This window comes from Astyanax mexicanus, chromosome 4, assembly GCF_023375975.1.
Source record: "Astyanax mexicanus isolate ESR-SI-001 chromosome 4, AstMex3_surface, whole genome shotgun sequence".
NCBI lineage: Eukaryota > Metazoa > Chordata > Actinopteri > Characiformes > Acestrorhamphidae > Astyanax > Astyanax mexicanus.
The window spans coordinates 18,861,656-18,873,699 of NC_064411.1; the positions used below are offsets into that span (position 1 = coordinate 18,861,656).

General features: G+C 37.5%; 5 protein-coding genes across 13 annotated transcripts in view; 2 read left to right on the forward strand and 3 right to left on the reverse strand.

The window, feature by feature from the left end:
- The window catches only part of LOC111197331 (NACHT, LRR and PYD domains-containing protein 12-like), a 686,367-nt gene that overhangs the window by 364,976 nt on the left and 309,347 nt on the right, over positions 1 to 12,044 (forward strand). The window lies entirely within an intron of this gene.
- The window catches only part of LOC125801186 (zinc finger protein 665-like), a 316,241-nt gene that overhangs the window by 230,884 nt on the left and 73,313 nt on the right, over positions 1 to 12,044 (forward strand). The window lies entirely within an intron of this gene.
- The window catches only part of LOC125801441 (zinc finger protein 239-like), a 308,090-nt gene that overhangs the window by 189,452 nt on the left and 106,594 nt on the right, over positions 1 to 12,044 (reverse strand). The gene's annotated exons all lie outside the window — the stretch shown is intronic.
- LOC111189991 (zinc finger protein 239-like) overlaps positions 1 to 12,044 on the reverse strand; it is a 269,338-nt gene that overhangs the window by 46,272 nt on the left and 211,022 nt on the right. The gene's annotated exons all lie outside the window — the stretch shown is intronic.
- The window catches only part of LOC111189065 (cadherin-12-like), a 28,662-nt gene that overhangs the window by 6,038 nt on the left and 10,580 nt on the right, over positions 1 to 12,044 (reverse strand). The window contains exons 2-5 of the mRNA XM_049477690.1: positions 4,083 to 4,292; positions 2,588 to 2,876; positions 1,501 to 1,617; positions 774 to 941 (exon numbers count right to left, since the gene is read on the reverse strand). Of these exons, the coding sequence (XP_049333647.1) occupies positions 774 to 941; positions 1,501 to 1,617; positions 2,588 to 2,876; positions 4,083 to 4,292 (784 nt within the window). The remainder of the gene's footprint in view (positions 1 to 773; positions 942 to 1,500; positions 1,618 to 2,587; positions 2,877 to 4,082; positions 4,293 to 12,044) is intronic.

The following is a 12,044-nucleotide window of genomic DNA, read 5'->3' on the forward strand; positions in this document are numbered from 1 at the left end:
TGTTCCTAGGTAGCTGCTGTGTTGTCTCACATTCTAAGGTGTTGCTATGTGACTACTAAGGTGTTCCTAGTTAGCTGCTGTGTTGTCTCACATTCTAAGGTGTTGCTATGTGACTACTAGAGTGTTTCTGAAGTGATGTTAATGAGTTGCTAGGTGGCTGCTGTGATGCCTCTCATTCTTAGGTGTTGCTAGGGGACGTCTATGGTGTTTCTAAAGTGATGCTAAGGTGTTGCTAGGTGACTACTAGGGTGTTTCTGAATTCATGCTAAGGTGTTCCTAGGTAGCTGCATTCTAAGGTGTTGCTAGATGACTACTAGAGTGTTTCTGAAAAGTGATGCTAAGATATTGCTAGGTAGTTACTAGTGTGTTTCTGAAGTGATGCTAAGGTGTTGCTAAATGGTTACTAGGGTGTTTCTGAAGTGATGCTAAGATATTGCTAGGTAGTTACTAGTGTGTTACTGAAATGATAAGGTATTGCTAGGTGACTACAAGATTGTTTCTGAAATGATGCTAAGGTGTTGCTAGGTGGATGCTTTGGTGTCTCAGGCAGATGCTATATCATTGCTAGGTGTTTACTTGGGTGTATCTAAAGTAGTCCTAAAATGTGGCTAGGTGGCTGCCATGGTGTCTCAGGTGGATGCTAGTTTGATGCTAAGTGACTACCTCCTGAAGTGGTTGCAATGGTGTCCCAGGTGGATGCTAGGATGCTTTTTAGTGGGAATTCATCAGTTTGCAGAATCAGAATGCACTGAAATGAGATGATCTTCACGTACCTCTAATGAAAGCAGGCGCGTTGTCATTGATATCATTTATATTAACAGTCACGACGGTGGTGGTCGTAAATCCTCCTGGTTTGCCGAACATGTCTGAGGCCTGAACTACGAGCTTATACTGACTCTGAGTCTCACGGTCCAATCGGCTGTCCTCAACTGTGATTTTACCTAAAACAAGCAAATAAAGACAAAAACGTGGAACAAAAAACATGTTAAAAATCTCCATTAATTTGCATCCAATCACTCCAAAGTTCTCTGAATTTCTGAAGTAAATAAGTATAGATTTTGAATGCATGATTTTCTTTTTGTTATCAAAACTTTTGTTAGAAACTAAATCCTTATTGTACTGTATCAGATTACTCTAACATTATTTACAGTATTTTGGATAATTTCTAGAACAGCATTAGTTGCACTGTAACCAATTCCTGTATGTTTAAGAGTAAATTAATGTAGTACATAACTGTTTAATGCTGTTCTGTTGTAAAACTATAGAATGCAATGCATCTTTAGATGCCACATTAAGACCAGCTGCCACCTGTATCTACGGCTCTGAAAAAGATTAAGAGAGCACTTCAGTTTCTGAATCAGTTTCTCTGATTTTGCTATTTATAGGTTTATCTTTCTCCACAGTACTTATCATTTTATATTATATATAATTTTACAATCCTTAATTATTGACAAACCTTGCTGTACAGTTTACAAAAAAAACTTTCCTCACTGTACTCACCTGTTTGATTTGAAATTCTGAAGTAGTTAGTTCCGTTCATCAGTTTATAGACAATATTCCCATTGGCTGTTTTTGGATCATCTGCATCAGTGGCAGTTACAGTCAGCACTTCGGTACCTGCACAAAACACATTTTTTTAATTGAAAATGTTTATATTTTTAAAAATATGATTAAAAAATATGAATATAATTTTAAGAAGAATATGAAGAAACAAGACATGTTTGCAGTGTAAATACACTCTATACACTAATTAGACAATAGAGGATCTATTTTAGTGATCTATAGAGCATCAGTCAATTTCGAATTGTGTAGCTGGATTTAAGGCAGTGTCAGTGTTTCTTTGGTATCGCAAAGTCAGCAAAAGGCATGAACTAATTCTTAATTAATCATGTGGGTTTTCTGGGCATGAAATAAACCAATCAGTGTGCCAGTTGCCATTAACTGCGTTCATATCTTAACAGTGTGCCTCTTTGTCAGACACAGCAGAGGCAACTGACTCTGGGAGCACCAATAGGAATTGGCTCTGACAATTGACTGTTGATTGTTGTCAAGGTTTTAATCAGTCAGTGGAGCACCTCTGTTTTCCGCTGCCAAAATATATAGAAACACGGCAGAATTTTACCTGAACACACCTCACTTCCAGACCGGCACTAAATACCACTACATTATTCTTAAACTCTGATGCTATTTTAATGGTGAGGGTGCAAGGCATAAAAAATTTGACTGTTGACGGGGTGTAAGATAGCAAAGAGCATGAAAACAGTATGATAGCACCCTGGGTTTTAACCACAAGGGGGTATAAAAATGCTTCCACTACTGCCCTTTGAAAAAAAAGACTTTCAGAAGATACTTTTGGGAAGTGTACCTCTTGGTGAGAGATCTACATTTCGTCTTTAGTGCTAAATCCAGGACTCATGGCAAGAGCTTCAATCCTTCTACACTTTTCCACAAAAAACTTTCACTCCTTTCACTCAAATATTGTAATAACTTGCATATATAATTCTTACATTCACACGTATAAAGCCTCATTTAATTTTAACTTCTCATCGACTGTATTCTTTATATAACTCTGCTTATGGCGACGTACCTTTTGCTGCTCTCTCGTAGACGGATCTGACCGGTATATCTGAGAAAATCGGCTTGTTGTCGTTAATATCCAGGACTTTGATGTGAATCTCACCGTCCGGCTCCAGTCTTACTTTAGTGCGGGAGTCTCTGATCTGGGCGTTCAGTTTGTAGCTGCTCTTCTTCTCTCGGTCTAAAGGTGCTGTGACAAATATCTCTCCAGCATCGTTCACTATAAAGAGCCCATTCGCTCCTTCCCCGGAGATCTGGAACTCAGTGTAGGGCTTCTGTTCGGCTTCTGTGTTTATTAACTGAGAACAGAGAAAAAAAAATCATGTTAGAATCAGTAGAATTGATAATATTCCTAAAACAATTCTGAAGTCCCATTTATTTTCATTATTTTTAGAGATTTTTACCTGGTTTATTCAGACAAACCACATGATTTCTTCCTAATTAATTAAACAATTGACATAGCAGTATTTTACTTCATTCATTAATCCCACAATTATTTTGAACTTGAATAAATTATGTCTGTTTTACGTAAATTAGTAATATTTTCAAAAATTACTCAACTGCTGTGAGTTAGGTGAACATTTGTGGCTACATATACAGGGCCTCGCAAAAGTATTCAGCCACATTTGCCATATTTCAGGCTTCAAACATAAAGATATGAAATTTTAATGTTTTTGTGAAGAATCAACAGCAAGTGGGACGCAATCGTTTATTGGATATTTTAAACATTTTTTAGAAATAAAAAAATTAAAAGTGGGGCGTACCATAAATCAAATTATAATCAATAAATAGTCTGTTTAGTCTGTTGCCACTTCTTTTCTTTTGTTCTATCTATTTGCATACTGGGTGTGGCCCCACAGTTTCTGACACTTACCATCAGTGTGTAGTCATCCCCCCCAGATTACCTTAAGTAAACCTATAATATATATTACGCATAATATAGTATGATGAACTGCCTAGGTCCTATGTTGTAGGCTGTAAGAACAAGTGAATTTTATTGAGTTTTCGGAGAGTACTGTCTGTGAGTATATATATGTTAGTTAAAAACAAGGCTTAATAATAAAAATATATATTTTATTCTTCTGACCATACGATTTTAAGTAAAAAAAAATTCCACAATTAAATTAACTTACAAATAAGGCATGATAACTAATATTTAAGTCTTATTAACTCCAATTTTCAATAAACATTATTTTTGAAAATTGAGGAAAAAAAGTATATTATTAGAGTATTAGGAAATGTTTAGTCTTATCCAGATATAATCCTGATACTCAAACCACACATTAAAACAACTAACAACCAACAATAAAACTCAACAAAACCTATAAATACTCCATGTAGGGGTTTTGAACCCGTTCAGGCTGATGTTTGATAGAAGAACTTAATGATGCATAATGATGTTTCTCACAGGCATTAGCTTAAAACAGCCTGAAGCAGCTGTTCTCATGGCTGTTTAAGGTTCCTTGGCATCGTCAGAACCGCAATAATCCTTTAGAAGTTCTTACCTGTCCGATTTTCTGTGGAAGCAGCCATCCTGGCAGCTCCTCCATAGCGAAGTACATGTTAAACTTCCACTCTCGTTTATGTCTGTGCAGAACCGAGCTGTGATGGACCTCCTCAACATCTACAGCCGCACTGAGGACAAACTGCAGGACCACAAGCCCTGTCCAAAGCAATGTCCAAGCCATCACCCTCTGGACAGGATGGATCATCATCTGCAGAGGATAAAACACAGTGTAGTTACTCACTATGGATCATTTAACGGTATAACGGTAAAGATGCTATATTGGACATTTCAAACTTTAAAATATAGCTAATTGTTGGATAAAACCTTCAGGTGAAAACCCTGTTAAGAGCCGAGCTTAGCATTGTTGAAGCTGGTTTATTATGATGCTAACAGCCAAGCCTTTTCTCCTTGCCGAGTAGCATCACAGCGCTAACGCTCGGAGGAAAGCGCAGCGACTCGGTTCCGAAACATCAGCTCACAGACGCAGCCTTGTGCTGATCCACATCACCCTAGGAGTGATGAGGGGAAAGAGCGCCATCTACTGTACCCACCCAGAAAGAGCAAGGCCAATTGTGCTCTCTGTGGGCTCCGGCAGCTGATGGCAAGGTGCATGACCGGGATTCGAACCAGCTCCAGATCATTGTGGCAGTGCTTTAAATCACTAGACCACTCAGTGGACCATAAGTGGATAAGTTGAATTTACTCTAAAATATTTAGTATATCTTAAAACATCAAGTTATTAAAATTCAAAAAAAGCAAAGTTGATTTAACTTAAAAAAAAATGTTATACTGTAAAAACGAAAAAAAGTTGAGTTTACTTAAACTGGTTTGCACATTTTTTTTAAATAATGGGAAATAAAAATTTGAGTTGGCATAAATTATAATATCAAGTTATTACAGCTAAAAGGGAAGTTTTTTTGCGTTTGCTACACCAGATAATATGCCAAAAATCTTTCAAATAAATATGTTGATTTCTTCTTGCTTTTTTATTCCATTTTACTTAAAAAATATTTATTTTATAAATATTCACACTGTAAGCCTGAAAAAGGTGAATATATCATAATATATTATCTACAAGTTTATCAAAGGTATCTCCAGGGGGAAGGACTACACACTGATGAAACCCGAGGAACCATGTCACGTCTGGTGTTGTAGGCGCTCCTTGTCCTTCCACACTTAGCTCCAACGGAGGTTCTCAGTCAAACAACTACAACACCCGGAATGCACCACACACTGACATCACACACTCTGCCGATCACGTGACACATCACCTGCCCCGGCCAGGAAGTCCTGAGTACTGATGATTACCTGTAGTATTTAAGGACAGCTCACACACACACCTGCGCCGCGTATTGCCTGGTTCGCTCACTTTACAAAGCATTTATTCTGTGATTGTTTTACTTGTGTATGACCTTGCTTTTTGTTCTCCCGACTCTGATTTTTGCTTTGCCTACTCTGTGGATTTTTGTGTATTACCTGGACTGTTTATCGTTTCTGTTTTGGATCACCTCTGATACTGCCTGCCTCGTGTATGATCTCTGGACAGTGTATTGTTACTGTTTTTGGATTATCTCTGATATTGCCTGCCCCGTGTATGACCATTGGACTGCCTCACTATCCGTTAATAGTCTTTACCTCTCGGTATCTGTTTACCAGTGTTATTTACCATCTGCTACTGTTTATTGTACCCTGTGGGTTTTTAATAAAATCCTTAACTGGTTCCGCGAGTGTCTGTATTCTGTACCCCTCCAGGACAACCCAACAGACTAAACGTTTCATAAATGTTTGGAAATATCCAATTTTACATTAAACAGACGTAATTTGTGGGTTTACAGTGTAGTGTGTAGTATTCAAAATCATAAAAAGAAATTAAACACATTGAATTAGAGGAGGTGTGTCCAACATTTTAACAGGTACAGTATGTATATGTGCTATATCTGAAATGTCTGAGGAAATTACGCTTGATATGTGAATCACTCTGAGCTCATGAGCAGAATTCTCTTATCAGGGGGTGGAAGTGAAGAACAATGGCTGGACTCACACCCTTCCTGCAATTCACCTACCACCACCCAACCCCCCCAGAACCCCCCTAATCATGACTCACCAGTCTACACCAGTCTACCCAGTCTTCATATATAATATACAGTACCAGTAAACGTTTGGACAATTTTTTACTGAATGTTTATATGGGTTTCTTTGATTTTACCAAATCAAAATGCTCACCATCACTGTTATTACATGGATTATTGATGTGTAACTACACAATTATTACAGACACTTATTATAAAGTGTTTTTTTATTTTTTTTATTTTTACTGTATTATTTTTGGTTGCCAAATATTTAGAGCTTCACTAATTTTGTATACCTTTCATTTAAAAAATTTATAGAAAAATATGAAAGGAGTTTAAAGATAAAATAATATTAAATATAAATACATACAACTCTTTAATATCACACCTGCTGATACCTGTTATTTGTTATATCTGATATGATATTTTAGTTCTGATGAATCAGAATCAGCAGAGGAATCAGAGCAGCATCTCTCCGTCGGGTTTAAGACATAGACACTAAACCCAGCAATGTACCTGCAATGAACGAGTGGATGAACAGGAGCCAGCAGACATGGGAGGAAGCCCATGTCCGACTACAACGAGCAGTTCGCAGAATGAAAATACAAGCTGGCCACAGAAGGAGCTCTCCTCCACAATTCCAAGTCGGGCAGAGGGTCTGGCTTTCCACCAGGGACTTACAGCTCAAACTACCGTCAAAGAAGTTAAGTCCACGTTTTATTGGTCCATTCAAGATTGTACAACAAGTTACACCTGTCTCATATCGCTTAGAACTGCCTGCTCAATATCGTATTGTCCCCACATTTTGTGTATCCTTACTTAAACCTCTTTCTTCTTCCTCTTTCTCATTGGCTGAGCCTCCCCCTCCACTGGACATCAATGGTGCCCCAGCTTAAAGCGTTCATACTTTGTTGGACTCTAAGCGCGGGGTATCCAACTCTTCTACCTTGTAGACTGTACCTTCCCGCCCCTCGTCCCAGGGGTCGTCTTTGGCACAAAGTTGTGGGGTCGGCTGGGGGCGACCGTCAGGTGGGGGGTGATGTTACCATTGACCCAGGCATTGCACCTCCATGCCTCAAGAGGTCACACTCACCCCAGTTTTAGTTTGGTTTGTCTTTGTGTGTAATTAAGCCTAGTGTGTGTATATATAGAAGCCACACCTCAGTTGCACTCAGGTGCAACGTCTTGTCTGTTTTATACTTGCAATTCGAAGCGCTCTGTATTTTTCTCTGATTATCTGAATTTTTGACCTTTGCTCGTGACATGGGAAATTTCATTATCACCATTGTAACCACCTTGTTATGACAAATGTAATCATTCTATGCATGTTCATTTCACACCACTTATGATTATTCATTTCACTAGAGTTAGTGTGACACTTTGTGTATGTGCTGATAAATATGTTGTGTGAAAAGAGGTTATGCTGACAATAGACTCTGTCTGGGAACAGAAAAGAAGGGAGTTTTGAAGGATGCAGGTGCAGACGGAAGCCTATGCCCAAGTATGGTTTATGCTTTCATAATAAGGCAGAGAGAGGATAGATAACACTCTCTGAGAAACTGTTGGACACTCAGAGCTTTTGCAGAGCTGTACTCTCAATATTATGCTTTAATAAACTTGTTACTCATTTGACACGACTCAGAACTTAATATTTGTCTTTATTAATCGTCACAGATATTTCCACCACACGTCACACTTTTTCTATTTTTATTTGAATGCAATTTTGAAAAACATGCATCATTTTCGTTTCACTTCAAAATGATGTACTACTTTGTGTTGGTCTGTCACTTAAAATCTCAATAAAATACATTTAAGTATGTGATTGTAAGGTGATAAAATGTGAAAAGGTTTAAGCAAAATTATACTGACCATGATTCTATTTATAAAAGTATAAAAGAAAATGTGAACATATGAATGAAGTGAATACTTTAAAATTGGTAAAAAAAATAACATGGCAATCCGCAAAGGTTGGTGTTCCCTACCGGCTTCACAAAAACATGATCTCCAGCAGAATGTAATGAATTTCATAAACCAGAACTTATTATACCACCTCAGGTTTAGTAGTTCAGTAGGTTTACATGTTCAGAAGTGCAGGTGATACGAATTACTGATAATCAGAAAGAAACACTATATAGGAAACAGACAAAAAGCAGTTATTCTAATCAACAGCCTCGCATAACAAAATCACATGTAAAATCATTTTAAAACTTTTAAAAATTAGACTTTCATGAGATACTCAGAAAAAACAAAAGAACATTTGATAAATTCACCTGAATAACATCATAATCTAGGAGAAAAGAGGAGAAACAAGCAGAATAAGAAGATAATGCCCTGGCAATTTGACCTTTTCCTATATTATATCATGGGCTGTGTCTACAGAATCATTATGGAAAAAATCCACAGTAATATTTGTTATGCTTCAGGATTCTGGTTGTCTGATATATTATATTATGTCTTAAGTCTGACAGTAATTTTTTTTTCAGATGACTTAAAACTGATAAAATAATGACCAGGAAATTAGACCCAAAGTGTAATTTGGCCATCAAATCGATTATATAATGTGTACAATTTTCAGTGTAATTATACAAAATATCAAATGTGATATTAACTTTTCTTTACAGTGTGAGGTTCTGTATCTTACATCTGACATTCACATTTCTGAATGCGCACATTGCGGAGATATACAGAGATGTTTCTAAAAGAAAGGTAACTGTAGTTAGCCATGTAAACTGTGATGACATTGTTTCTGATAGCTGGTTAAAAAGACAAGAAATAAAAGACACAGATCAAACCCACTGTGTGCTTAATAAAATACAGCTTGTGACTAGTCAGTTAGCTTATCTTTGGAATTAGTTAGATGGATAGTCAATGTTTGAGAAAAAAAACTATATATGCAATGTCTAACTTGCCCTGATGTGCCTGATCAGCCAATAACTGTTTCATTTTCAAATTGTGTTTATTCATTTAGGATTGCAGGATGTACTGTAAGCTATACTGAATGAAAATCCATTTAGCTAACTAGTTATCTAGAAGATGTTGTGGATAGACAGAATTTAGTACAACACTGGGTAATGTTGGTAGTTCAAAGCAGTTTCTTAACCCTGATCATTGCCATAAAATTGTGTTTTCCACCAGATCCAACTGATCAGCTAATAATCAGTCCTTTATTGAGTTTCCCTGTTAAAATCTATTAGCCCTGTATGAATCATAAATCAATTATTATGTATATCCAGCAGTGTATTTGACACATTATACCAATACTTACTTTATTAAGTACCTTTAAAGAACGCCTCATCTGTACTGGACTACATAGCCACCACTGTAGACAGTGTAACTACCCAGGAACAGATCACCATGTACCCCAACCAAAAGCCTTGGATGAATCGTGATGTCCATCTCCTGCTGGAGGCCCGCAACAACGCCTTCAGGTCAGGGGATGCACAGGCCTATAGTACAGCCAGGGCTGAGCTGAAGAAGGGCTGCAAGACTAAATGACTACCGCCCGGTAGCCCTCACCCCTATCATCACAAAGGGCTTTGAACAGTTGGTCCTAGCACACCTCAAATCCTGTCTCCCTCCCACCATGGACCCCCACCAATTTGCATACCGCCAGAATAGGAGCACGGAGGATGCAGTCTCCATAGCACTGCACTCTGTTTTCTCACACCTGGACAATAAAAACACCTCCGTCAGGATGCTGTTCATAGATTTTAGCTCAGCATTCAATGCAGTTCTTCCCTCAAAACTCATCACAAAACTCGCTGTCCAGCACATCACCGGAGTACCATTACCTGCTATAGAGGACATTAACAGGAAGAGGTGTCTGAAAAGGGCTGGGAAAATTGTTAAAGACTCCAGTCACCCAGCACACAGACTGTTCACGCTCCTGCCCTCTGAGAGGCGCTACATGAGCCTCTGTACTAAGACCAGCTTCTTTCCCACAGCTGTCATACTCCTGAACTCTGCCTCCTAATATCTGAACAATAACAACAGACTGTATTCCAACACACACCAATAACTCACACACTTTACACTAATTAACAGCTCTTTTTTTCCGTTGTATATTCTGTTCATTATTGCATATACTTTATAATCTATTCTGTTTATAATACATACTTATATTATTTCTTTATTCTGTTTATACCACTTCATGTTTATAATCTAATATTCATATTCATAACCTGTACATATTTATACATAGCTACAACACATTCAGCAATTTACTGTACATTTGTATTATACAAATTATTTTTTTGTTAAACACTTCTGGGTAGATGCAAACTGCATTTCGTTGCTCTGTACTTGCGACATGTGCAATTTGAATTCTATTCTAATTCTATTCTAAAGCAGAGAAAGCTATAGAATGTGCAGAACAGTGGGAGTAAGCAGTAAAATATGTAGGAACAGGGTTGAGAAAACTGCTTTAACCTGACTTCTGTTGATTTGTAGTTTACAGTAACAACATGGTAAGACCAAAAATCAACCGGTTTTATTGTATGGTATGTTTCTGTATGGTGTTTTAAATGTTTAAAGAAAAGGTGTGAGAAATCATGATTAAACACAGATTTTTTTTAAATAACTGTCAACACAATTTTTTTATCTCAATATAAAAATAAAGTACTGTATATAACAATACAGTTTCCCATCTGTTTGGGTGTCATGCCTGGTGCTGAAAATGCTCCTGTTTCTCCCACACTCGATCTGCAGCCTCTGGAAGACACTGACCAGGATGCACCACACACACATTATACCCAATCCTGACCACATGACACTTTCAGGTTGCATGTCTCCTGAGTACTACCCACATGGTTTAGCCCTATAGGGTCTTATTTGCTCTTAGTCTTTGCTGAGTATTTACTGTTCTATCCTCTTACAACACGTTATTCTACTGCCTGTGTTTATCTCTCGACTCTTACCTTGTTTGCTCACAGACCTTGTGTTTTGCCTAACCTTTGATATTCCCCTGCGTGTATGAACTCTGGACTGTTTGCCTACTGCTGTTTGCCATTATTGACCCTTTTCTGTTTGACTACTCTTTTGCCTGATATTCTTGTAGATAAAGTATATTTTTATATGCATCTGCGCATGCTTGAATTCTGCCCAGACATGACATTGGGGTAAGTTTGGGATGAGGTGGGCATGAGATCATTTAACACCCTGTCATCTTGTAAGTGAATGCAATCCAACTCTCACAACAATGGTCACAGTCCTGATTAAGCAAGGCAGAAAACAGTAAGAAACTGTAATTGGGGCAAGGGGTCTGCACTGGCATGGAACGGTACAACACCACCCTAGTATTTGGCCTTGCTGTGGAAAAGAAGCCTAGGGCTATATTCGGAATGGCATACTACATACTACTCGCATAATAAATCTGCCTAAAGCTAGTATGCAGTCGCAGTATGCGACCAAACTGAGGATCTGTAGTGCACTACAGGTACCCGGATGGTGTACTACTCCGCTCCGATTCCGCAGTGTGCATGAGTAGCTATCGTCATGGTGTACTGCATCCCATCATGCATTGCGACTGGCTTCTCCAGCTGTAGTAAATAATTCCCATAGTTTTAATACATCATTCTGTATTCTGTTAATTTCATAAACAATTACCTCAGTTTTAATAAATTGTTTTGTTAATGTAATAAAAAATTCCCTCAGTGTTAATAAACGGTTCTGTTAATTTAATAAATATTTCCTTCAGTTTTATACATATTTGTCTATTAAATAAGGGAATAATTTGAATAAAAATTAATGGTTTCACATGTGCAATGTGTTTTAGTTCTTTTATTGTTGAAATTGTGTAAATATGAATGGGTTTGTTTAAATATTTCTTCTTGTTGGTATTTACATGGATGAAAACAGTAATCTATTAAAATAAATACAAAAATGTTTTAAAT